Source organism: Gadus morhua, chromosome 17 (genome assembly GCF_902167405.1).
Source record: "Gadus morhua chromosome 17, gadMor3.0, whole genome shotgun sequence".
NCBI classification, from domain to species: Eukaryota; Metazoa; Chordata; class Actinopteri; order Gadiformes; family Gadidae; genus Gadus; species Gadus morhua.
In genome coordinates, this window is record NC_044064.1 from 13,819,920 (window position 1) to 13,847,678 (window position 27,759).

General features: G+C 47.8%; 1 protein-coding gene across 2 annotated transcripts in view; it reads left to right on the forward strand.

Annotated features, from left to right (window-relative positions):
• Nucleotides 1–27,759, forward strand: part of LOC115529131 (mucin-19) — a 124,512-nt gene that overhangs the window by 17,565 nt on the left and 79,188 nt on the right. Inside the window, exons 10-32 of one of the 2 annotated variants that reach the window (XM_030337621.1) lie at nt 47–184; nt 573–671; nt 756–1,497; nt 1,669–1,703; nt 1,798–1,953; nt 2,108–2,230; nt 2,513–2,551; nt 3,152–3,283; nt 3,378–3,474; nt 5,169–5,203; nt 5,362–5,523; nt 5,775–5,909; nt 6,061–6,099; nt 6,181–6,318; nt 15,891–15,991; nt 16,101–16,136; nt 16,246–16,690; nt 17,015–20,110; nt 20,233–20,302; nt 20,417–20,509; nt 20,570–20,788; nt 24,602–24,718; nt 24,820–24,935. The exons of the other annotated variant lie outside the window; for it this stretch is intronic. Of the exons in view, the coding sequence (XP_030193481.1) occupies nt 47–184; nt 573–671; nt 756–1,497; nt 1,669–1,703; nt 1,798–1,953; nt 2,108–2,230; nt 2,513–2,551; nt 3,152–3,283; nt 3,378–3,474; nt 5,169–5,203; nt 5,362–5,523; nt 5,775–5,909; nt 6,061–6,099; nt 6,181–6,318; nt 15,891–15,991; nt 16,101–16,136; nt 16,246–16,690; nt 17,015–20,110; nt 20,233–20,302; nt 20,417–20,509; nt 20,570–20,788; nt 24,602–24,718; nt 24,820–24,935 (6,363 nt within the window). The remainder of the gene's footprint in view (nt 1–46; nt 185–572; nt 672–755; nt 1,498–1,668; nt 1,704–1,797; nt 1,954–2,107; nt 2,231–2,512; nt 2,552–3,151; nt 3,284–3,377; nt 3,475–5,168; nt 5,204–5,361; nt 5,524–5,774; nt 5,910–6,060; nt 6,100–6,180; nt 6,319–15,890; nt 15,992–16,100; nt 16,137–16,245; nt 16,691–17,014; nt 20,111–20,232; nt 20,303–20,416; nt 20,510–20,569; nt 20,789–24,601; nt 24,719–24,819; nt 24,936–27,759) is intronic. 2 annotated transcript variants of the gene reach the window in all.

Sequence of the window (27,759 nt, forward strand, 5' to 3'; positions counted from 1 at the left end):
TCTGTTTCCGTGTATCTGTGTATAACTCTGTGACTCCTGGGTCTAGTCGGGCCTCCTGGGATTCGTACCGGCCCACCCTCCCCTGCTCCTGTCTGGGCTTCCCTCCACGGTCACCCAGCAGCAGGTGTTCTGCGCTCTGGAGAAGTTCGGGAAAAGCAGACTCATTTCTGTGGCGGGACAAGAGGTGAGCGCTAACCCCTGGTAGTTGACTCCTGAGGTCAGAGTAAACTTTGGTTTGACTGAACCAGAGCCATGACATGTTTCCACTTAAGGTGTAAGTGAACACACTGTTAAAGCTGGAATTCAAACATGATGAGATTAAAAGAAAAAGGTTTTTGGGGCTCAAGTTCTAGGAAGGCGGGGAACATGTTACAACGGATGAAACAAATCTAGATACTTTTGTTTAGTGCCGTTGTTTTTTAACGTTGTATTTGAAATGTTACACTTAGAAGCCTAACCCTCACTCGACTGCAGGCACCAAAATTAACCGCTGCTCAGACAGAGCTCCAAACACTGCAGCGTTATTGTGAATGGCTCCTGAGAAATGTTGCTTTGTATGCCTGTGTCTTTAGGCAACGGTGTACTTTCTATATGAGGCTGCCGCTCATGCCTTGCTCGGCTTTACGGAGCTGAAAATTGGTGGAAATCCAATCACTGTGACACAGATGGCGGTAATGGACAAACACACACGCACGTCATGTATCTCTAATGGCTCTTCCTCCTTTCTGTCTCTAACCAAATGGTTGTCTTTACAGGTACCTGGGACAACAACAAGGCCATACCTTCTTCCGACCCCGGGCTCTTCTGTCCAAGTACAAAGCTCTGCTACAATGGCCGTCAATGTTGTGGCAGAACCTTCCTCAAGTTCCGTGCAATGCAACAAGACGACCGCGCCCGGTAACAAAACGACCACCACCGGTACCAAAGGGACCACGCCTGGCAACAAGAAGTCCACACCTGGCAACGCGACTACCATGCCTGGCAACAAGACAACCACGCCTGGCAACAAGACAACCACGCCTGGCAACAAGAAAACCACGCCTGGCAAAAAGACAACCATGCACGCCAACAAGATGCCTACGCCCAGCAAGTCAACAACCACGCCTGACAACAAGGTGACCACACCCGGCAACAACACAGCCACGCCTGGTAAAAACACTGCCCTGCCTGGCAAAGCTCAAATTATACCTGGCAATGAGACCGCAACCCCTGGAAACACAACAGCCACGCCTGTCAAGAACACTACCATGCCAGGCAATGCAACAACCTTGCCAGACAACAAGACGACCGCACCCGGCAACAAGACGGCTATTCTCTGCAAAAAGACATCCATGCCTAGCAGCACAACAACTATGCCTGGCAGCACAACAACGCCCGGCAACAAGATGACCACACCCGGCAACAAGACTGCCACGCCTGGGAAAAAGGCGGCCACGCCTGGTAACAAGATGGCCTACACGAAAGTCTTCCCCACAGTCCTCTTCCTCAAATCAATTGGTGAGTATCTGCCCCCATCAATTAATCAATAAGTACCTTCAACACGGGGTTAGATTTGGGCATAGTGTGCTTTAGTGATTTTTGATGGCTCTATTTTCACTCTCATAATAAGAAATCTCATCACCTTGCTGACTTTTTACATTGCTTATTTTCTCTCTGTCATTTAAACAGAATGTCTGGATGTTCAGTGTTGGGCATGGAATGACGTAGGTCTAATAACGGTATCAAACACACATACTCACACAAGCACACACGGCAAATAATTAACCTTGGTCTCTTCGCCGCTCTCTCTGGATATAGTTCCTACCCTACGCCACCAGTGGTGCCACCATCATGGTGACTGATCTGCCAGAGATGGAATGCGATGCTTCCACCTGGTCTTCGATCACACAAGATTTGGAGAAGTTTGGCAACGTCCAATGTGACAAATGCTTCATCCTTCCTGAAAACTGCACGGTAAAGTTGAAACATAAACATACATTCTACTTAAACCTGCAACCATGTCACTTTGTACCGCACTGATGGTCTCCGTTATAGTTTGTTTATTTGTGCCCAGGGCATCAGTGCCATTGTTGTTCTTTCAGTGATGCCGACTGCTTTGTGTATCCAGGCGTTTTTAACCATGACGGCCAAAAAGATGGTATACCTGATTGAGGCGCTGGTGATGGGAGCCTCCTTGAACTCCAAAAATGTCCGCTGTCACCTTCTGAAGGAGAACGCCCTCGAATGTCCGGTACACACACAAACTCACACACGGGAAAACTGCATTCTCTGAATCAATGGAGGTCTTGAAACGATTTGATGTGAATACTGGGCTTAATCTGACGTAACAAAGCCCCCATCTCCACAGAGACCGGCTCCTGGTTTTCTTGCTTGTAATCTATAATTACAGTATTTTATATTATTCTATAGTATACAAAATCAGGCTATTTGCAGCCTATAGCTATATGTACAATATTTATTTATTTATGTATTTACGCTGTCACCCTGGTAATGACCCCTCACTGCCTTTCAGATCACCTTCTATAAACATCTTCTGCGCTGGAGTGAAAAGGTGACACGCACACACTCACACTGCCACTGCGATCTGGGACATCACAACCTTCATTCTTCTTAGCAATCACGTTTGTTAAAGTGAAAAAAAAGTTGAAGTTCCACTGAGTGCCACAGGAAATCCCTCATTCCACTGGCCATAAGACTCTTTAACTCCTCCCACTACCGAAGTGTGTTAGTCAATGTGAGATCTGCACTGCTTTTGTTTTTGTTAATTTTTGGATCCAGAGGACCTGTGCAATTTGTTGGCACTTTATTTTGTTAGAACTTTATCCGGGATCAATACAGTCACCTGTGTCTGTAAGGCGGTGTGATCATCCAGAATATGTTAAACATCGTGCTTGTCCGAAAAAGTTTCTGGCTTTATTACCGGATCCAATGAGGTACTGGAGGAATCTGAAACACTTCCTTTTATTGTACCCTCAAGAACCACTCATTGTCCAATGATGGCGATGAAGTTTCCCTAAGGGGTTAAGGGGTTTTGAAGTTTTGCACAATGGCGATTGAGGGAAACATCTTCAGATTTTGATAGGGGGCACAAGTCAAATCGTTCCTAATGGAATCGAGCCTAGGTGTTGAATGTCTACTTCCTGTGGTCTAGCTTTATGATGAGTCTACATTGGAGTACAGACTGGTGTTCATCAGCAACATTCACGACCAATGGATGAATAAAATCCGTAAAGGCCTCCAGAAGAACCGAGGAGTCAAGCTCTTCCTGCCGCTGATTGGCAAGGTACAAACATGCACTTCCTGATCTGTTCTACCTAATTTGCTTAACACATGGAAACCTGAAACATTTTTTCATGTGTCTGTGCGTGTGTGTGTAGATATTTGTAGAATTTGTCACGGTGAAGGATGCAGACCGATTCGGTGTCTGGCTGTCCAAATCCCCGCTGGCATGGGAAATCCATTTCTCGCGTCCTGGTACGTGACACAACAGCACCACGTAGTGGACATCATGCAACAGCACCCTACCTAAACCTCATGCTCTTGTTCATGTCTTCACACTGCAGATAGCATCCTCTACTCTAACCACTGTCTCCACACTGTAGATATCAATCCTCAACTCTAAACATACTGTCTTTACACTATAGATGTCAATCCTCCATTCTAAATATTGTGTCTACACACTACAGATATCAATCCGCCACTCTAAAGCTGTGTTTGAAATCATTCCCCATCACTAGGGATGGGAATCGAGAACTGGTTCTTGTTCAGAACCGGTGCTGAGTCAACCGATTTCTTGGAATCATTAGCAAGCCTGCTTAACGATTCCGCTTATCGGTTCCGGTCGCGGCAAATGCGTCATGACGTCACACACACGCTGCTTTGTTTTGGTTCAGAACGCAGCCGAGGAAGAAGCGCAGTGTGCTTAACTGAAATAATTCAATTATTTCAGTTGTCAATTCATTTCTATGGAGTGTTGTACCCCGCCTACAGTTAGCAAACGAGCGAGTCTGTTTCGGCGCCCCCTCATACGTAGGATGGGGGTACATTTGAATATTACCTCCCACTTCCCCAGCCGCCTCCAATCAGAGCATAGCTAAGATTTTGTGGACCAGTGGACGAGCGCTGGGCGGAGGTGTTCGCGCATTTCAGAAGCAGGGATATTCCATACAAAAATAGATGTCTAATTCGTCAGTTTGCCATGTAACTGACTGACAGGGAGCCCGCCAGAGCTGCCGGACTGCCGCCAGAGCCTTGGCGGCAATCCGGCAGTTTAGCTCCGGGAGTACAATCCCTTTCTCCTCCATGTCGCGGTTCAATCTGGACTTCAGAGAGTCAAAGCCAAAGTTCCTTTTCCCCCAATTCTTCTCAACCATGGCTGAGATAACCCCCACTAGAAGTCTTTACTTGTTGTGGAAGTACAAGAGACGTCAGACGCAGTCTTTATGATTCATAATATCATCCGATGCGCACGTATCTTTTGGCCGTGATATTAGATATAACATTATATGAATACCTATATATTATATCATATTATTATTATATTATATAGATATAGAGCTCCGGGAGTCCTCAAACGGCAACAATCACTTCTCCTCCATGCTGTGGTTCACTCTGACAGCTCATTGGTCAATGGGCAGCAGCTCATTTGCATTAAAGCTACAGACACCAGAAACGGCGCACTCTGAAGGGCACAGAGGGAAATTGCGGAAGGTAGGATTTTTTTTTTCCTAAAAGGTATTTCTAGCGAACGGCTTACAAACTTTACAATGCCTCATTTTATGAGTACAGACCCTGTTTGTACTACTGACGAAGTGTGGTAACATTCCAAGCATTATTAGTGGGGTCATTTACAAGATACAGGGGAGGTTCCATTAGCGCCAGTACTAAGCAAGTCGACTGAAAACTCTATCTTCACCAATGTTCGACCAAGGGATAAAAGCTTCTGAGGGGGTATTTGGCTGGCTGTCATGGTGCAGAGGACCCAAGGGTGAATTTACTGCGAACCATCTCTTTATTGATAATGAAGCTGTGTCAAATATTGTTTATGGTTATAACATTGAAGCCAGCCTTGTGTGTGTGTGTGTGTTGATTCGCAATAATGATAAAGAAAGCCAACCGGGCTGTATGGACTCCTGTATGATTAACGTCGCTATTGTCTGACCTCTCAGCGCACCGGACGGTGAACGGACCAGAAGACCTTGAGGTGAGTCGGTCCGTCTGTCCGCATGCATCCCAACAATTAAAAAATAATTCCCCATTAGGCCCTAATTTGACCTTTTATTCAGACTGACGATGTTAGTGTCTGTTGGGGCAGTGTGCAAACACCTCTCTAATTATTTTATTCTCTTAACTGGCCTGAAGTGGGCGGAGACCAATTTGACTACGCAGAGCGTCATGGTGACAGGGCTGGCGTTCGGCAAGTACCGCCACATGGACCTCGTGGATGAGGTGTGGCCTTACTTCGTGGAGAAGGACATCAGCCGTGTGTACTACTCCGTAGTGATACTACCTCAGCAGAGAAGGGTACACACGCACACCCACAAACTGTCAAAAAGTCATGCAAAAAAAAGTCATGCAAGTCATTATTATTATTATGTCCTTGCCTCCTGTCCGCCATTCTTTTTCCGTCTTGCCTCCTTTCCATCCTCTAATGTCTCCTCCTATCTCTCCTTCTCTTTTACCTCCACCCCCCTCTTCTTCTCTTTCCTCCTCCCCTCTCATCTCCTCCTCCTTTCTCCTCCTCACTTCTTCTTCTCCTCCTCTCTCGTCTTCAGGCCTTCATCCACTTTGACAACGCTTTGAAGTGTAAGGAGTTTGTCTCAGATTTCCTCCACAAGCCGTTCACTATAGGACGATCTGACCTCACCCTCCACTTCCTCCTGGACCATTATAAGCCCTGCACCTCAGAGGTATAGACACAGAGAATACAATCTGTAATTATGCTTGGTTGATGTACTGCCTTGACATTGTGTGTGTGATGTCATGACAAGTTATTTATGTGATGTCATGACAGATTATGAATGTGATCTAATCGACAGATGATATATGCTCTCTTTGCAGCTGCAATTGTACAACAGACTGCTGAAATGGACTAATGTGGTATGTTTTTAGCGGCTGTAGCAGTCTGTGTGGTGGTAAAGCAGTCTGTGTGGTGGTAAAGCAGTCTGTGTTGTGCTACAGCTGTCTGAGGGGGCTGGTCACCAGGAGCAGCTGATACTGAAGGAGATGGATTACTGCAGCAAGGATGTGCTGAAGGGCATCTTTCACCACATGATGAGGAACACCAAATGGGTTAGCTACCTAGTCCTCGCCAACCGGGTACGTCTCGCTGTGGTCCTACTGGACAGGTAGAAGGGTTGGGGGAACGGTAGGGGGACGGTAGCATAGAATGAACTACGGTATGAATCTGACCTACAGTATGAATTTCGGCCAAACCGTTCAACCTGTGTAGATCAAAATTCCTCCTTCCAAAAGTAGGAGAAAAAAGGATGCACGCTCATCTGTGAAGTGTGTGTTCACCTGAGAGGTGTTCAGTCTCTGTTTACGACCCACTCCAGGTCTCGCCCCAAAGAATGTCTCTGTGGTGGCGGGGGATTATAGGGATTTGAAAAACAAAACATTTTAAAGATGACCTATTATACCATCTGGTGTGACTGTGATTAGCCGTTACAAGCAGTTTTGAATATCTGCCTCTTCTGACATCACTAGTGGGCATGTCCACCTAGATCAGGGATGGGCAACTTTCATGATAAAGAGGGCCACAATTCTTCATCATCACCATCAGAGGGCCATGTGACTGTGCAATTCAACTCGACGTAAACTGAGAGAAGCTACACATTTTTGAATTTGTTGGATATGATTTCCTGTATTCTGGTCAATTTTGGGGATGGCCACTATAACCTATGTATGCTATGTTGATTGAACCAACATACATTCATTTCATGTTTTCCATGCTCAAACAGCCACATGATTGATTAGTATTTTGATCAGTGCAAAGGGCTCACAGACATCATCATTCAATGATGTCACAAAACTGAAAAACAGTGGCCAACATTAAGTGCAACAACTCAATTATCTCAAACCCAACAAGCATGATATTCACTTCAGGGCAGTTGCCGTTGTAGTGGCGACTTAAGTGGAAATCTTTCATGACTGATATCGTTTCTAAGCAAACTAGACACATGGGTTTGCCTTTGAATTCTATGAACAGATACTCTGCTTTTTTTTTTTTACTGCTTTTCCTCTTTCCTAACAAAGATTTCTGTAACTCGATTCTTTTTTTTTTTTTACATTAAAATAAAATTATGTGCAGGCCTTACTGAGTGAGGATGTGGGCCGTATGCGGGCCGCGGGCCGCCAGTCGCCCATCCCTGATCTAGATGTATGACGGATAGATAAGCAATAGGGTTGTGAATCTTTGGCTTCAGACGATTCGATTCGATTAACGATTCAGTAGTTGGCGATTCGATTCAAGGACAACTTTTTTTTTTTGGAACGATTCGATTCTGTAAACCACGATTCGATTCAGTAACTTTGAACCAAAATTCTATATCCGTGAAATAAACATGCAATAATGTGACACCCCTTGTCAATTTTACCATTATTCTTTGCAAAGCCAAAATGCTTCCACACTTTGGATTTCAAGTTTGCTGGTGCATTAACAATCTCGCTGCCGCTCTCTGCCATGTTTGAAATGCACCAGTAGAGGGCGAGGGAGAAAAAAAACTCTTGTGGGGCTTCCTTGCAAGCTGACTAGCTGATGACAGAGTTACGGATTACCGAGCTGCACTTCACAAAATAAAAGTATAAACTAATTCTTAAAATATTAATCATAATCGATTCATACGATTTAAAGCATTTATATTGATTATTGGTGAAGCCAAAGCGATTCATTCTATTAATTTATTTTAGCAGATCGATTTAGTTGAATCGGTAGGACTGACAATTGATTCATCGATGTATCGCATGAATCGTTACACCCCTAATAAGCAATGTTTGCTACAGTCCTCTAGGTAAGAGGCAGATTTTCAAAACGGCTTGTAACGGCTAATCACACTCGCACCTGGTGGTATAAAGTGTCACAAAAGAGCAGGGCTTCAAAAAAGCACAACTTCGACGTAAAAAGTTTGTGTCGTGTGGAGGAAGGATACAACCTTGTCGTTGATCCGTTATATGGCGGCCCTGATCTGAAGCAAAGGCACACAGATGTTGGTAAAAGAAGATCATAGTTGGGCGGTTTCCTTGTGTTCTAGCCCCTCCCAGTGCGATACAGTGGTATACAACATGTCTCATCATTTTAATTTATACCTACCGTATATATTTGAGCAATATCACATGAGAGGGAGCAGTGTTGTTGCTCTATAGGGCTGATATAGAGCGACAACATTGCGACTTGTTGTATTTGCTTTTATACAACAGTTATACTAGTTAAATGTACTGTTAACAATAATTATTGACAATATTTTTTGATTTGTTTGTTTATTTGATCATATAAACGAATGAATTTGCTTCTGCCAACAAAAATAGATCCCCACTGAGCGGACTGTTGCCAAACAACATATAAACAAATCACCAAGCAGTTTAAAGATCACATGCCATTAAAATCACATTTTTCCTATTGTTTGTTAAATAACATAGGTCAGAATAAGTTTGTGACCTGTGGTAATTTTGAAATCTATGCAGTTTGTCTGCTGTATGCAATAGCCAATGAAAGGAAAAAGGCAGAAAAAATGAGCCAATCTGGATAAGGTGACACTGCTACGTAGCGTTGTCAAATTGTTATTCATGGCCCTGCCCACTTGGTTGGTTCGTAACCACCCAAAGAAATTCGAAGTACATGAACTGCGACATGCTGCCTGCCGCCGGTTGCCGCGAGGCACCACCGCCGCGAAGCACCACCGCCCGGCTGCCGGCAGCAGGCAGCAGGCAGCAGGCAGCAGGCAGCAGGCAGCAGGCAGCAGGCAGCAGGCAGCAGGCAGCAGGCAGCAGGCAGCAGGCAGCAGGCAGCGCGCGGTTCTGTCTACTACAGATTGATGTGGAAGTGGAAGAACCAGAGACGTCGGAGAACCCGACGAAGTCCTTTGTGATTCATTATATCGTCTGGAGGTGCACACAGCTTTTGGCCGTGATAATATGTATTATTTGATATAGATATCTATGTATTATATGATATTATTTAGATGTAGAGCTCCAGGACTTTAACGCAAGTGTTGTACAATTCCTTGTTATTTGGATAACCGTTCTGCTGTTGGTGTTATGGCGCATAACACGTCGGACTCTCGTCTCTGGTATTTCCACAACGAGACTCGTAGTGGGGGTTATCTCAGCCATGGTTGAGAATGAATTGGGCGAAATGAACTTTGGCTTTGACTCCCTGAAGTAGGCATGATCCACGACATGGAGGAGAAAGGGATTGTTGACCGCGTTCGTCTCCCGCCGGAGCCTCGCTGCCGAGGGACCTCGGCTGCAGTAGGCGTGATTAGCGCTGACCGCTGCCGAGGCGGTGGTCCCTCGGCAGCGGGAAGCAGGGCTCAAGCGGGATCCATTCGCGGCCAACAATCCCTTTCTCCTCCATGTCGTGGTTCATGTACTTCAGGGAGTCAAAGCCAAAGTTCCTTTCCCCCAATTAATTCTCAACCATGGCTCAGATAACCCCCACTACGAGTCTCATTGTAGAAATAACAAGGAAGTGTACAACACTTGCGTTACAGTCCTGGAGCTCTATATCTAAATAATATCATATAATACATAGATATCTATATCAAATAATACATATTATCAAGGCCAAAAGCTGTGTGCACGTCCAGACGATATAATGAATCACAAAGGACTTCGTTGGGTTCTCCGACGTCTCTGGTTCTTCCACTTCAACATCAATCCGAAGTAGACGCCGTCGTTTGAGATTCATAATAGCCTATCGTCTGGAGGCTCACACAGCTTTTGGCCGTGATAATATATATTATATGATATAGATATCTATGTATAATATGGGTTTCTAAGAGCCATTGCGATACATCCACCGTAAACCGAGCGCATGGTACCGTGGCTACAAGCTGCTCAGGGCCAGGTGATAATATATATAATATATTATATGATATAGATATCTATGTATAATATGGGTTTCTACGAGCCATTGCGATACATCCACCGTAAACAGAGCGCATGGTACCGTGGCTGTGTCATGCCAAATGTGTACCGGCTGCCAAATTTGTACCGGGCGCGTCATCCATACGTATCCATTCCAAACCTGCCTGGCAACAGATGATCGCGTCGTCCTCTGCCGGGCAGGTTTAAAAAAACATTCGCATGGCATGACACCTGCAAGCTGCTCAGGGCCACACCCCCACCCCCCTCCTCGACCTTCCTTGATACGCCCACCGAAACAGCGAAATTGGGGGAAGCTCAATGTGCGACTGGCTTGGAGTGGCTGTAACTCTGCACCACGGCTGAATTTCGGGGACGTCTTTGAATACTGTGTTTGTGGTCCTATATTAAAGCATCCATAAAATAGCATGGCATGGGATCTTTAAAGCCCTCACCATTTGCCTTATGGTGTTGGCTTCATTTTTGCTCCAACCTGTCAAGCAGACGCTGACATTGGGGCACATCTGGAGTCTCGATTGTGCATCAAATTAAATGTTATATTTGGGAATATATCCATCTGTAGGCTACGGCGCAAAGCTGGTTCAGGTTCGGTCCAAGGTAACAGTTTATGTCAGTTAAAGTAAGTTGGTTACAGCTGGAATGCGGAGTGATTTTGACAGTTGGTTTACAGTTTGGTGAACAGTCCGAGTGATGTTGTGTTAAGTTGCATGTTAACGACTGCACGTGCGCGGGAAGAGGGGGAGCTGTTCTTTGGGTGAATAATGGCGGCAGCCATGGTTGTGCATGTAATATGCTAACGTACAGTAAAAGTTTAAACTCGATCAACTCTCGTTGTGTTCATTGGTAGCAGAGGATGGCAGCTACTGGGAATTACAAAGTTCTGCCACCGTTTGACGAGAAGACATCATACGAAAGCTGGAAAAATGAGATCGCAATATGGAGACTCGTCACCGAACTGGATGAAAAGAAGCAAGCCTTGGCAGTTACCTTGTCGCTAAAGGGGAGAGCCAAGGCTAGTGCTCTTGAAATTGCTGCTGGCGACTTAAATTCCGACCCGGGAATGACGGCACTCATGACTAAATTGGACTTGGTGTTTTTGAAGGAAGACTAGGACCGGGGGGGAAGCGGTTCTTCAATGGTGGATTACATCATTGAATTTGAACATCGCTACGACAAGCTCCATAAGTTTAAAATGGAACTTCCTGATGCGGTGTTAGCCTTCAAGCTACTAGATACTGCGGAACTTAATGTGAAAGATAAGCAGTTGGCGCCTTACAGCTTGCCCGAGCGTCTCTTTTGTTGACGTGAAATCAGCCTTAAAAATTTTTTTTGCCGATAACGTTACACCACCACAAGATGGCAGCAGTGCGTTGCGAATGAGTGAAGATGCTGCCTACTACACGAGATACACACCGTTACAAACGGTGTTTCAGGGCACAAACCCACTCGACAAACATGGGAGGAGAACAAGACGAGCAGTATGCCAGAGCACTTATCACTGGGCAAAGGCTTGTCCAAAAAAAAAGGAATATGTAAAACTTACAAAGGATGAGGGGATAACCAATGATGTTGAAGAATGCAACGTTACTTTGTTTTCAAACATTCTATCTGACACAGAAATCTTCATGGTGGAGGCTTTGGGATCAGCTGTGATTGACACAGCCCGTACAAGAACTGTGTGTGGAGAGAAATGGCTTGATTATTACATCAGTGAACTGCCACAGAGTGTGTTACAAAAGGTTAGTGACAAACAGAGTGCAAGACCTTTTAGATTTGGTGATGGGAAAGTGGTCCACTCCACGAGGAAAGTGATTGTTCCAGCCATGCTTTTATGCAAGACTTCGTTGAAAAGAGCAAGTGCCGTTTTGAACATTGCGCATGACAAAGCGACAATGTTTGAACAACCTGTTAAGCTTGAACTGACATCTTCAGGACATTATTGTGTGAGCTTGAGAGATGATAGTGACGCAAAGGAAAGTGAGACCCAAACACTAGATGAGGATGAAGTTCTCACTGTGACAGAAAACATGACAACGAAGGAAAAAAAAGACGGTCCTGGTGAAACTGCATAGACAATTTGGACATGCTCCAGTTCAAAGACTACAAAAACGATTGGCCTGTGCAGGTCACTACCAGCTAGTGTTTGGGCAGAACCCAAATCTGCCTTCAATCCTTACCGATAAGCCTCCAGCTCTGGAAACAAGTTTAAATACTTGGGTAGCCCAACACATCACAACATTACATGCATCAAGGAGAGCGTTTACAGAAGCCGAATGCTCTGAGAGGATCCGAAGGGCCCTTCGCAAACAACTCCGGCCAAATGATGACAGATACGAAACAGGGGGCAAAGTATACTATAAGAGAGTAGACTGTAACGAGTGGAAAGGTCCAGGTCTAGTCATCAACCAAGCTGGTGTGGTGATTTGTGTTAGACATGGGGGAACCTATATTCGAGTGCATCAGTCTAGGCTGAGAAAAGTGGATCACCCAGAGCTGGAAGAAAATAAATGGGGAGATCTTATAATTGAAAATGAAGAACTTACAATGACACCAGCAGTTGTATTCAATGATCATAACTATGACAGTGACAATGAATTACAGGAAGTGGAACCTACAAATGATGAACACCTGGATGCTGAGGATAACACTGAACCCCCTCTTGCATCAGTACAGCCTGGAGAGAGTGATCTCGATCAACCTGTTGCGATGAAGATAAACTCAGCCGCGACTTGTGAAGGCCTGAGGCTGAAAGCTGGACAGTTGGTTTAATACACAGACAATGAAAGTGGCCAAACCCACACTGGAAAAATTCTCAGCCGGGCAGGAAAGGCCACTTGAAAACACAAACTGCTATAATGTGCAGTACAGTGAGCCTGAGGAAACTGAAGGCACAAAAAGTTCAGTTGACAAATAGGACAAATCAAAGATCTTCAAGTTATTCTGTCTGAGCATGCCAAGGTATGTACTGGTTACAATGAGGATAACATACTGATAGTGGATGATGATGCCTTCATACCTGCCAAACACAATGACCTCAGCAACTGGAGAAAAAATTATGTATTTGAAGGGGTGAAAGATGAGGGTCAGAAATGCATCTCAAGAAGGTGGGTGTGCACACTCAAGGAAACACCTGATGGCATTGTACCTAAAGCCAGACTAGTTGCAAGAGGCTTTGAAGAAAGAAACACACAAGACCTTCCCAAAGACTCGCCTACATGTGCTTCAGAATCTCTAAAGATGATCATGGCTGTCATATGTCAAAATAAATGCCATCTGAACTCCATGGACATTAAAGCAGCCTTTTTACAAGGTAAAGAGTTGACCTGAAATGTCTACATTAGCCCACCCCCATGCAGCACAGAGCAAAGGAACTGAATGGAAGTTGAGAAAGTGTGTTTATGGCCTTACAGATGCTTCTTTGTACTGGTACAATAAAGTCCCTATTTATGAGAGATGCAGCAGTTGGGAGCTACTGTGTCAAAAGTTGATCCAGCAGTATTCTACTGGCTGGGTGACATTACTCCTGTAATATAAGGGGGTTCCTTGCAGCTCATGTGGATGACTTTATCTTGGGTGGTTCACATGCGTTCTCCACAGCTGTCATCCCCAATTGAAAGATGCTTTTCAAGTTGGACGTGAAGAACAGTTTCAGCTACATTGGAATGCAGGTTAATTCCCTGAAGGATGAGATACAAGTGCAACAAAGGTACATACATTAAAAGTCTTCAACCTATTCCTCTGGATCCCACCAGAGCAACGGCTCCTTCAACAGAAATCAAGCTTGACATGCTTAAATCAAAGATTGGCCAGATATTGTGGGTAGCAAGACAGAGCAGACCCGACATAATGTGTGACATATCCATTTTGGCATCTAACACAAAGCATGCTACTGTCCAGACCCTGCACTGTGTAAACAAACTCATCAGAAAACTAAAATCAGAAGAGGTGATCTTGAGGTTTCAGTACTTCGGAGAAAACTGTTCCCTCAAACTATTTGTGTTCAGTGATTCCTCAATGGGGAACCTTGCAGATGGAGGAACACAGGGTGGACATTTTTTCATGCTTATAGGAGAAGATGGGAAGTTTTTCACCAATATGCTGGCAGTCAAAACGCATCAGGAGAGTGGTTCGCAGGAGAGACATTGGCACTTGAAGATGGGATTGACAGTGCAGATAATCATTCTCTTCTTTATGCTGTCAAGTCTACAAAGTCCGTCACGGAAAAGAGACTCCCCCTCGAAATCAGCAGTATTAATGCCCCGTTTACACCATCCCGCTAATGGCCGCTAATGGCCGATGGACCACCGATGTGGAAGTCGGGGTGATTCGGGTGACATCGGGCTAAAAATGTATGATCGGGTCAATTTATCGGGGTAGCATTTACACATACCCGATGTTATAACGATAACATAACGATTTATGCCAGGGAAGACACCCAAAGTGCGTTTGGCGTCATTTGACGTCATTTGGCGTCATTTCGGGAGAAGGCAAAGGGGAGACTGGTTTAGACTGATATTTATTTATATATTTATTTATGTTACAATAGCGATTTTATAATAATAGAACGGCGGTTCTAAATGGGCAAAGTACCCTGTAATTATAAAAGTAGGACATCCATCCATCACCCCCTATTTATACCCAAGTGGCAGATTGAGGGTCTTCCTTAACACAATCTGGTCACTCACAATCGTTATTTGTCTAGGGTTCTCGAGGGTCTTTCGTGTGTTGAGGTTGCCGATATAAAGACGATAAAACACGATAAAGCGCGGAAGATTAACGAATATAGCCGATGTGCCCAGGAAAATTCCCAAACGATTTGCGATGTCTTACGTTATACTCCCGTTCTATTCCCGATTATAGCCGATTAGCCCATAGCAACACCTGGTAACCGATTCTACCCCGATAGACCCGAAATTAACAAACATGTTCGTTCTTTGCCGATGTTGCCCGATCATTGAGCATTTCTTCCTGTTTCTTCCCGTTGTCTAACGATGTTCCCGGGAAGAGTAACAGTGTTCCCCGATGCAACCACGCTATTTGCCGATGTTATAACGATAGCTGCTGATTTAGCCATCGGGCACCATCGGGGCCCACTATCGGGTAGGTGTAAACGGCATAAGGAACTCATGGACTCTGGAGCTGTTCAGCAGATCATGTGGTCACCTACCAAGGAACAGCTTGCTAACTGCTTGACGAAGACAGGGACTTCTGCACTAAGTCTGCTGAGGGCCCTCAGCGAAGGTGGACTGCATCTTAAAGGCTAAATGATCTTGACAATAGACTACAGTCACAGTTTGGTCATTAAAACTGTAATTTAATCACACCTGTTTAGAGGCTGTAGGTTTAAAAGATAACCTATGTTGATGTTCTATTTCTTGGACAGTGTTACACTGAAATGTTCTTAGTTTTGAAAAAAAATCTTAATCAAAAAAATATGTTTTTCTTTAAGGAAAGAGGGGAGATTGTTAAGTTGCATGTTAATCAACGACTGCGGGAAGAGGGGGAGCTGTTCTTTGGGTGAATAATGGCGGCAGCCATGGTTGTGCATATAATATGCTAACGTTCAGTAAAAGTTTAAACACGATCAACTGTCGTTATGGTCATTGATCAACAGTTGGACGCTCATATCAGCACTTGAAGAACGTCTCTTGTCCATTCAAATTACCCGCTCAGAACCACTGTTTGTATAATGTATAAATACATTTTCATAGTATATCACTTTAGGAGGTAGATGGGTATGAGACGGGTACCTACAATGACATCAAAAACATGCTCTCTCTCTGTAGGTGGTTTTCCAACTCCGTGGGGGAACACCCGATATTAATAAGAGGACCAAAGTGTTAAATAGGCTCAATTATAGAAAGGTGAAGGCTCAAGTTCAATATGGGTATGTGTTTTCATTCCTTGCCCCCATCTTAGCACACGGACATAAGATTTAACATGTTGTTTATAGGTGAGTGTCTGTATATTAAATAAATAAATTGTCTCTCCTACAGGACAAATCGGGAGGTCGAACACAAAGTGTGGAAATCGTGAGTCTCTTAGTCTCCTTATCGATTAGACACGTTGTCAACATCTTTCGGGTTGCAGACTTTTGCAGTCACTGAAAGCTGATCTAACGATACCATTTTGTTATTTCAGGCTAAGCGATTTCACGTCAAGCATTCAGAAAATAGATGTCAGGACAGTGATCAACAGTCGCAAGCATGCAAAGTCTGGCAAATTGCCACCGGACCCACCAGCGCCTGGCCCCTTAGGTCCTGGCCCCTCAGCGCCTGGCCCCTCAGCGCCTGGCCCCTCAGGTCCTGGCCCCTCAGGTCCTGGCCCCTCAGCGCCTGGCCCCTCAGCGCCTGGCCCCTCAGGTCCTGCTCTCCTAAGCCCCGTGGCCCCTGAAGAACTCTGCGCCTCAAACAACGACCAGGACGGGCTCCCGGGCTCCGGCCCCCAGCCTCCAGCCCTGAGTCAGGAGATGTACCTCTTCTTTGCTACGGCCATCCACCAGCATCACCAGGCCAGAGTCGGACAGGAAGTGAGACGAGGTGAACAGGAAGTGAGCCGAGGTGGACAGGAAGGCATCCAGAGAGAGGTACGGTCTCGTCCTAGCTCTCTTGTCTCCAGCATAGGGGCTGTGTTGAGGTGTTGGTTCTAAGGCCACAGTATCGATAAATTCAACTGACTTGGTGCTGCTATCGGTAGAAAATCGGGAGAAATTAAGCAAATACACTTTCTATTAATTTAGGCTAGGTATTACATTGCGCTAGTTAAATAAATCGCCTGCAGATGCAATGTTCTTCTTCCAGAGTCAGTCCCGTTTATAACAATTAAAGAAAATGATCTGATTAAATCGTTAAAATTGTACCGATTGCCATCCCTAGTCAGGGCTCAGACGCTTTCCTCTCTTTGGAACCAGCAGGTCTCAATGGACTTCGACAAGACCACCTCCTCATCTACGTCTAGTGGATTGAAGTCCAACTCTTCAACGACAGCCCACTCCTCATCCTTGTCTGGAGCCACAGTGTCCTCCTCAAATCTCCCCAAGTCCTCCTCATCTTCTTCAGATCTCCACAAGCCCTCCTCATCTTCTTCAGATCTCCCCATGTCCTCCTCTTCTCCTACTTCTTCTTCTCTCCCCCCTCCGGTCGGAGTAGTCCCTTCCTATTCTGAACAGAACACACAACAGAGGAAGTGTGAAGAATCTCCTGCCCAGGTGTCTGAGGCTTTTGACACGACACACACTCCATCGCCTACCAGCCAGGAAGGGTCATGCATCACAACCACGAAGGAGGCGGAGTCTCTTTCTGCCTGTCCGCTAATCAGAAGGAAGGAGGTACTAAGTGAAGCAGCCATGGTATGTGAAGAGGACGTGGTGAGGCCTGGCCACATGATGGCAGCAGAGACCTCTGCAGTGAAAAGTGCAGCATCACTGACAGGAAAGGATGTCTTACACACTGATCCATGTCGAGAGGAAGATGGGAAGAGAAAGGCCCAGCAAGAGTTAACTCTCACAGGAAAGGATGTGGTCGTCTCTCCCAGCGAAGACATGAAGGAGAACAGAGTAGAGGTGGATGAAACACAAGAGCAGCTGGGTGATGAAAAGACAAGCGACCAGATCATCCATTCAAGGCCAGAGTGTGGCGAGGAGACGCCTCACCAAACCCCGGTCCAGCCTGAGACACCAAGCCTCCCTGACCCTGAGAGCCAGACCTCTGAACGCCAAGAGGAGGAAATGTTGGCCAAAGTCGCTGAGCCATTCCAGGAGGTCCCAGAGCACAAAGAGACTATTTTGGAAGAGGGGAAGATGACAATTGTAGAAGAACGAATACCTTCTGTGAATGAAGAAACCCCATCGGTAGTTTCGGAGGCAACTGATGCATCACTCAACGGTGCATCGACTGAGGAAGGAGACACCAACAGGCTCATGGACTGTGTTGAAGGATCTCCTCCCAAAGAGGAGAAGCAGAAGACCAAGGAAACCCAAGAGGAGGAACAGAAGACCAATGAGCAGAGCATCAAGGAGGATCAGACCAACAAGGAGAAGAACAGCAAGGAACCCCCAGAGAAGGAGCAGGGTAACAAGGAGCAGAGCAACGAGGCCCCCACTGAAGGGGGGGACAACCAGGGGCCCGCTGTAGAGGAGGGTGCCCCTGAGATGGATCAGCGACGATCTAGGAGAGGTCACCCCAGTCCAGTGCCGCCATCGACCAAGCCGCTGTCCACCAGACGCTCCACCAGGCACTCCACCCCCTCCATGAAGAGGGAAAGCCCTGGGGTACTACCAGTGGAGGAGGCAGTCTCTGTAGAAGTGGAAGCCTCCTCCTCCCCTCGGGGAGGTGAAAGCCCTTCCTCCGGGGCCCCCCTCCCCCAAGGTCACCCCCATCCAAAGGAAGAAGAGGTAGAATACCAGGTGACGGACTCTGTGGAAGGTGGGGTAATCGAGGAAGTCCAGCTCCCCACCAGGGGCAAGAGGGGAAGGCCAACCAAACAGACGGCCAAGAACGTCCGGGTGAAGAAGGAGCAGCCCACTGCCCCGGTAGCAGAGGAGTCCGGCAAGACGCCAGAGGAACCGTTGGAAAACCAGGCCGGTCCAACCAGGAAAGAGACCAAACCCCAGGAGGCCCCAGAAGAGAAGTCGAGAGGCCAAGAGGATGGTGCAGAAGAAAGCCAAATGGGCGACATAGTGACCCCAAGCAACGCCAAACCAAGGGTCTCCGACGAAGGGGTCAGTTTGGAGGAGGTGGCTACATACCAGGTACTGGACTCTGTGGAGGACGAGGAGCTGGAGGTGAAGGAGGGGCCACCCGTGACGAGGGGCACTAGGGGCAGAGGAAGGAAGGCCAAAACCCCTACGAGGAAGGAGTGCAAGCGGAGTCTAGAGGAAACCGTGTTTGAGGTGTTGGATTCCATCGGGGGCGACGTGTTGGAAGACGCACCAGCGCCAGAACAACCAGGACGACCCCGACGGGGGCTAGCGAACAATGACCCAACGCCTGAAAAAGATGGAAAGGTAGTACCTGACGACACTCCTGAAGGAACGCACGGCAAGCAGGAGCAAGTCAAGAAGGAAGAGGAGGTGGCCCGTCAAGTCATGGAGGAGCCACAAGGTGACGAGCAGCCTGCTGCCGGAAAGAGAAGGAGTGGACGAGGGAGGAAAGAGGAGGTGGCGGTCTCTGGGACCTCCAAAATGGCCGCCAAAGAAGGTCAACAGAGGGTGAAGGAGGAGGAGGTGTACCAGGTGGTGGACTCCACCGAAAACGACCCCCATGAGGAGGAGCACGTCGACCCCCCCGGTCCAAGGAGAAGGAGCCAGCGGAGGGACCCAGCACCGGCCGTGACCAGAGCCCCCAGAAGGCCTGCTTACTCCACCCAAGGGGAGGAGCCTGTGTACCAGGTAGTGGACTCAGTGGGGGGCGAGGAGGAACCGGCTCCAGTGGAGGAACAGCCGCCAGGGTTAGAGCCTAGGAGGGGGGAGAGAGGTCGTAAGGTCGCGGGGAGCGACTCCGCGACAGAAGACAAAGCGGCAAAGAAGATGAAAACCACAGAGCAAACCGTAATGCCCAAAGTAAAGGAGGGTGTTGGAGCAAAGAAGGTGATGGACGGAAGGAAGGAGAGCCAGGAGCAGGAGGAGAACGCTCTGGTGAGTCTGGATGAGGTCAGTGAGGAAGAGGAGGACTACCCCGATGATTCAGTTGAGGAGGAAGAGCTGAGGAAGAGGCAGACAGTCGAGGAGAGGCGGAGAGAGGAGGAGGAGGAGAGGAAGCTGGGAGAAGGAATGGAGGGGCTGGTGACCCTAGATGAGGTTGGAGAGGAGGAGGAGGAGGAGGATGAGGAAGAGGTTGGTCCTGGAGGAGAGGAAGAGAGTGGAAGAAGAGCGGGGGGGATCACACAAGAAGAACTGCAGGCGTTGGTCACTCTGGACGAGATTGTTGAGGAGGAACAGGAAGAGGAGGAGTCAACACATTCAGAGCCCCTTCCAGACGACCAATCAGAGGCCAGGTTGAATACTGAGGTGAGAGAAAAGTGAACTTGTGTGCAGATAAAAAGTTTGTTTATATCTATGTATTCAGGATGATAGGGATTGTATAACAGGCTCTTATTCTGTCCTCCACTCCCCCTCTGTCCCTTGAACAGACGGTCTGTGATGAAGAGCCAGTGTCTTCCTCAATCGTGGGTGAATGTAAACAAAGCGAGGAGCAAGCAGGTGTGTGTTTCAGTGCTTGGCCCATTCCACTTCAGAGGATTTGATTGGCTGATTGTGATGGAGGATAGTGCTGCCGTGTGTGGAGGTTGTGACCTTTGAGCGTGTGTCCCACAGAGGAGTGTGTGAGCTTCGTGACCTTGGACGAGGTGGGATACGAGGAGGAGGAGGAGACACAGCCACGCAGCAAAAGAGGTAGACAGGCTACAGGTAAACCTCACTCACTCACTCACTCATCTTCCAACATGGCTCTTCCTTTTTTTTCTCCAGAGAGGAAATGCACCGGGAGAGAACAGCAGCAACAACAACAACCACCAATGGCTAAACCCTCTGGAGAGGAATCCCCGCCCATCCCGGCTCACGCTACCTCCCTATTGGCCGGCGAGCCCGGGGCTGTTTTGAGCGTCAAAGGAGCAGAGCCAATGGCAGAAAGCCCTGCCCAGGATGGTGAAGAGACTGGGTCGGAGGAGACGAGGCTTCTGAGGAAAGGTACATCTCTCTCTTCTTAATAAATTACCCAATATTGTGCCTTCAAAATAAAGGCGTCTGTGGAGTGCAATAAATGAGGAGATAAGAGACAAATATGCGTCGTGTCAGCTTTACTCTCCATTTATACACAATATAAAACTTCACATCAAACGAGAGTGAGGTCAAACGGGGACACCAGAGGTGCGTTCAGAATCGCAAACATAGGCGAAGGTTCGCGAACGATTTTAAACATTTTCCGTTAAACGAACATAAGCAAGCAAACGTTTACGAACATAGGCAAACTGTCTGAAGAGGTAGTTCTCCACAAACACTTCGGCTACGTGACATTCGTTGCCATGGCATTAAACTAAACTATATTGAAATCATTTACTCCATTCCTACACAGAAAGCAATAGATAAAACGTTTCATATAGCCTATCTACACCCTTACTTCAACTGTTGTCTTTTGCATCCTAAAATGCGATTTGAACGTTATATCGCAGTAAGTGGGTACAACTACGGTGACGTAGCCCTCTATTCTTGAATTTTCCGTACTGGTTGTCTGCAGTAGGCTTTCAACGAGGTCGACCACTTGCAAACCCTCTTCTGTAAACTCTTCCCTTAACATGGAGGCTGCCGCTAATACCATGGCCTTCATATCCATTTTTTTCGTTTACAGTTTGTTTAGAACGGTGTTCAAAAATCGTTCAAAATTAATTGTTTAATGTCAACGCGTTCGTTGCGAACGTTCGCCTATTTTCGCTGAACTTGAACGCACCTCAGGTTAAACCTGAACTGCTATCACATAACCCTTTCCCTTAAAGGTACAGTACCTTGGTGATTGTCTCTTAATCGTACTTGTGGGTCACCACAAATGCCCCCCCCCCCCCAGAATTCACCCAAAAGAACAGAGCCAGACCTAACAGGTACCCCAAAGAGAACCCAGGACACACTCTAGTGCAGGGGTGCCCAACGTTTTTTGACCCAAGATCTACTTTTCAAGTAGCCAACCTCCCGAGATCTACCAGCCTAGTGTCAACATTGCAATCCTACCTTCAAGCGGGGGGGGGGGGGGGGGGGGGGGGGGGGGGGGGGGGACTTCAGTGGGGGTTTCATTCCGTCTGCGCACGGCACCTTCTCAACAATAATCAATAATTTTCCTCCCACTCAGGGTGAAAATGGTAGGTCTTAGCTCGTTTCCCCTCAGCCATGCTAACGTTTAGGAGTGAATAACTACTGTTGACGGCTTTCAACTGCTGTTGACAGCGCATGCGCTACCGCGCGTATGTCCCGCGCAAATGTAAACATTTTACAAATTATAAAAAATAATAATATATATATATTTTTTTGTTCTTCTTCACCCCTCGCGGTCGACTTCGGATCCGTCGGCGGTCTACTGGTAGACCGCGATCGACTGGTTGCGCACCCCTGCTCTAGTGCAAAACAGAACAGACCAGCTCATAGAAGTCCCTAGAAAAGTCAACGTATAGGGGGGCGGACCAGGCGGCCAGAACGGCTGCGCTTAACAGGAGAAGAGCAAGGGCAGGGGCAGGTGTCGAGGCTGCCGCAGGGGGGCGCCCTCGCCGCAGGCTTGAGAAGGTCTATAGCCACCCGCTCAGGCCTGCCCCCCATATCCACAACGAAGTTCTGGATAGAAACTAACCCGGGACGCGCAGGGGCTAGCCGTACACCAGTTCGGCCGATGAGGCTTGAAGGTCTTCCTTGGGGGCGGAGCGAGGGCCCAGCGTAACCCATGGGAGGCGGTCAGCCCAGTCACTGCCCGTAAGGCTGGCCCTGAGCGCGGCCTTCATGTCACGGTGAAACCGCTCGCAAAGTCTGTTGCTTTGTGGGTTATACGCTGTGGTACGGTGGACCTTCACCCCCAAGACCCCGGCGACCGCAGTCCAAAGCTCCGACGTGAACTGCGGACCCCGGTCCGAGGAAAGGTCGGACGGTGTGCCGAAACGGGCCACCCAAGCCATAATGAACGCCCGGGCCACTTCTGCTGATGTAGTCGAGTACAGGGGAACCACTTCTGGCCACCTGGTGGTCCTGTCCACCATGGTGAGAAGGTAGGTGGGACTACGGGAGGGGGAAAGTGGGCCCACCAGGTCCACATTCACATGGTCAAAACGTCTCTCTGGCACTTTGAAGGGTGCCAAGGGGGCGTTGGTTTGACAAGTCACCTTTGCACGCTGGCACGCCACACAGACAGCAGCCCAGGCCCTGACTTCCCTCCGCAGGCCCGGCCTGACGAACTTGGCCCCCACCAGCTTGGCAGAGGCCTTCACCTCTGGGTGGGAAAGGCCGTGGATCATGTCAAAGACCTTACGCCTCCAGCCAGCAGGTACCATGGGGCGCGGTTGGCCGGTGGAGACGTCGCAGAGGAGTGTAGTGTTGGCCGCCCCAAACACATCTTCCATGAGCAGCGCCGGGGGGGCCGTCCTGTAGGCTTACACCTCAGAGTCTGCAGCCTGATCCTCTGCCATGGCTGTGTAGTCGAGGCCCAAGTGGACGGACCCAGTAACCACCCGGGAGAAGCAGTCCGCTATAAAATTGTCTTTGGCGGCCATGTGCTGAATGTCAGTGGTGTACTCGGAGTTGGTGGAGAGCTGACGCTGCTGTCGACCAGACCATGGCTCCGAAGACTTGGCCATGGCGAAGGTCAGCGGCTTGGGGTCAATGAAAGCCGTGAAGCGACGGCCCTCCAACAGGAAACGGAAATGACGGGTGGAGAGGAAAAGAGCCAGGAGCTCCCTGTTGAAGGCTCTGTATTTCCTCTAGTTGTCACGGAGCTTCCTGCTGAAAAAGGCCAGCGGTTGCCAGGCTCCGCCCACCAACTGTTCACAGAAAGCCCCCACAGCATAATCAGATGCGTCCGTAGTAAGAGCAACAGGGGCGGTCTGAGACGGGTGCGCCAGCAGAGCAGCCTTGGCCAGCGTGGTCTTGGTAGCATCAAAGGCATCAGTCATCTCTGGGGACCAATCCAACAAGTACGCCGGCCTCCTGCCCCGCAAGGCGTCGTACGAGGGTCGCTTGAGTTGGGCCGCATGGTGGTAGAAACGGTTGTAGAAGTTCACCATGCCCAGGAACTCCTGCAGGGACTTCACATTGCGTGGGCGTGGGGAACTGGCGACGGCGTCCACCTTGGCAGGGAGGGGAACAGCCCCCTGCGGGCTGACATGGTGGCCGAGGCCCTGGCCGTCGTCGAGGCATCTAAGGCCGGTACAACGTGGAAATGCTTTGTAACGTCCTGCGTTATTCCTCACAGCTGGATTTTGAACTCGATGTGTTGAAACCACGGCCGTGGGTTGTGCTGCCAAGAGTCTGGTGAAAGCGTAGATAGCACCGACGTTAGCCGCGATGTCAGCCGCGATGTCAGCCGCGACGTCAGCCGCGTCGCCAGCAGCGGCCAGCACCGCAGCAGCATTTTCACTACCGTCGATGTGAGACATAACCCAGCCGTAATCCAACGTGCGTCGGGGTCACCTATTGTGGAGTGCACTAAATGAGGAGACAAGAGACGGAGATGCGGCGAGTCAGCTCTACTCTCCACTTCAATATAAACCTTCACATCAAACGAGAGTGAGGTCAAACGGGGACACCAGATTAAACAGGAATTGTTATGACATAACCCTTTCCCTTAAAGGTACAGTCCCTCGCTGAATGTCTCTTCATCGTACTTGTGGGTCACCACACGTGTATGAAAGATTTGCCCCAAAATGTAAGGGTTTGTGCTTATCACCCAGAGTTTAATGGCTGCTAGAAAGTAAAGATAGACATGTTGTCATTTCCTACCTCGCCTTTACCGTCTTTCTGTCTGTCCGTCTGTAGCGTCCAGTAAAGCGAGGAGGGAGGAGGAAGGGTTAGAGCCTAAGAAAGTCCGCTCTAACTCTCCCTCCGTTGCCAATGACTACACCCTGCCCGCCTTCACCCCCAACAACCCCCTTGGTGAGAGGAGAGACACACACATTATATCCTTGACAATGACATGTGTACATGTTTGAGGTGATGTTATTATTTTCCCCATCTCTTGATCCGTGCGTCTCTAGGGTCGGAGCATGTGGTTCCTGGGTTCTACTGTAATCTGTGTTCTGTGTTCTACAAAAACGAGACCAGCGCCAGGACACTCCACTGCAGCCGCTTGGGTCACTACAACAACCTGAAGGCAGGCACACCCGTACACGCACAAACACACATACACATGTACATACACACATAATGGAGCCAGAAAACATCAGTTCCACTATTCAGTGCATCATCCATAGGGGGGGGACCCCATTGCTCAATAGTGTGCTTAAAGTCAGTTAACCAAACCCTCAAAAGTTCTCTTTGCATGTGTCCATCATATTCCCAATAATCCATCCAACCACCCCCCCCCCTCAGCGCGGCGGTGTGAAGGTCCAGGGGTCTCATTTATAAAACTGTGCGTGGTATCGTTACTAAAAGTGTACGTACGCCCAAAAGCCAAGTTTTGCGTGCGCCCAAAAATATTCAGATTTATAAAACCATGCGTACGCACACCGTACGCAATCTTTGCTTTTTAAATTACAGAGTGCCTACAAGTGTGCGCAGCTGAATCAGCTTCACGGTCCGCCCTGTACACGCCCCTTTTTAACCATAAATGGTCAATGCCCATGACCTCATGAATGCGATCTGCATTTAAAAAAGACCCGGATGCAAGTATTATGTCTTGCCGGAAACCGATGGCAGAAGGACTGAGAAAAACAAAAAAGCTAGGGTTACGGTAATAAGACTGACCGAGAACACCTTGGATAATCAGTAATCACCCACGTAAAATGTTCTTGACATAACACCTTTTTAATGACTGATTTCTCATGAAAAGCATCAAGAGTAATGGACAACGTTTTTGATGAGTGTGGCTTGGTTTTCCAACCTTGGGATTTAATTGACATTTGATTATGTGTTAACAGTGTCACATAAAAATATTATGTCATTGACACATGTTGGACAGATGCTTCATTCCATGCAGTCGCGCCGTCAGTGGACAGTATGGAGTGACGGGAGTAAATATTGAGAATTCTTTTAATTTATATTCTAAGGAGATGTGTCTGGAGTTATAACTGAGAAATAACGCAGTTGACTTAAATTATTCTGATTACATAGATTTAACGCATGATACGGGTTGAAATTAAATTTATGAAGGGCGATGATGAAACATAATCGTTCTTCTCACTCTACAATTCTTCTGTCTGACTTCAGTTCACCACCACAACATCTGTGTCGCCCATTCTCCTTTTCCTCCAAACCATGCGTACGCATGGGTTTGAGTTTGCGTAGGGCTGCGCACATTCTCCCGTCAAGTTGGTATTTAATAGATCACAACCTTGGTGTGGAAAGTCACGTACGCCAATTTCAGCCCCGTTTAGTGCGTACGCAACGGTTATAAATGAAACTCCAGGCCTTTTCAATAGCGACTACTGCTGTTGCTGCCGCAGAAGGTTTAAACACGGGGAAAACTGAGCGATAGGGCAAAATCTGTCCGCGTTCATGTGGGCGGCAACCGCTTCGTGGTCAACAGCCGCTTTTGTAACTGCCTCCCCTCTGCCGCCCTTCCCTCATTGAAATGTATGGCGGCAGCGAGTTGCCGCGTGGCGGTGTGAAAGCAGCTATAAAGGGACGGTAGTCTCTAAAGGGCCCTTGTGTCAGCGTCCTAGTCCATACACGACCAGATAACCCAGTGGCTACCCTACTGACATCCTGTGGGTATTGTAGGATCTGACCTGTCTGGATTACTCTTCCCCGACCCCTTCTTCTGACCTGTTGTATCTGCAACCGCCTCTCAAGTTGTGAGTCCTTAGCCTGAGAGCTGGTATGATGGTCTTTTTTGAAAGGCGGGCCGCTGATTGAGCTCCTCCGACGCGAAGCCTGGAGATTCACCCTCAGCACCTTTAAAGGTGACAGGTGTGAGTGTGATTATTAGCCATCACGTTTTGAGAATCGGCCTCTTCTGACATCACAAGTGGGCGTGTCCATCTCCGTTCATCTATCCGTCGTACATCTAGGTGGACACGCCCACTTGTGATGTAACTAGAGGCAGTTTTTCAAAACGGCTTGTAATGGCTAATAACACTCATATCTGGTGGTTTAATGTGTCACCTTCAATAGCAGGTCCAAACCCTGTCAACCGATTGTCCTAATCGTTGGGGTTTTCCCCTATGGAGGAGCCACCATGGTCCCTGGAGTCCAATGTCTCCCTCTTTAAGGGTTTTTGTTGGCGGTAGCTAGTGGTTCATTTCTGGACCACCTCACCACATTTTACCCAGCTCCGAGAGGCTTTTAGGGTTGAACTGTGGCCCAGGGTCCGAGACGATGTTCTCCCACTAAGTTAATCTTTCACTTAGTAAAGGGCCGTACTTACCTTCTCTTAATGGAATCACTTCTGTCCATTTTGAAAAGTAGCCTACCACATCAAGCGAGTAGACGCAGCACTTTATGCATCTCGGAAATGGTCCTTTGAAATCCAGGCCTTTTATGAACCCCTTCCACAACCGCAATGGATTAGCAAGGCCCTACTGGCTTGGTTCGGCCTGGTTTATACTGCTGGCAGGAACCTCCCAATCGGGAAATGGCGTCCATAGCAATCGTCTCTAAATTATAGCAGCAGTCTGCTATTGAGAAAGAACTGATCGACCAGTCTAAATCAAGGACTCATTCAGCCGTGAAAAAATCTTTACTCTACAGTCCATACGGTATATTCCTCACCAATAGGGTATTCATAATGTGCTTAGTCTAGACTGTGCACATCTTGTCCACATCGGATTACCGTATTCCTTTCTAGTTCATTCCTTCCTCCTTCTGCACAGTAGTGTCCCCAAAGTGAGCGTTGTTAGGGCACTGCAGAGGGGTGTTGAGCTGGGATGGGAGGGTTCTTCTTAATGCATTCTGGGGAGTGGGAAAAGCTCAGTCTCTACAGTTGGAAATGCTCTGTACACTGGAGCTGTACATTTTTCATTAACATTGACATCTAG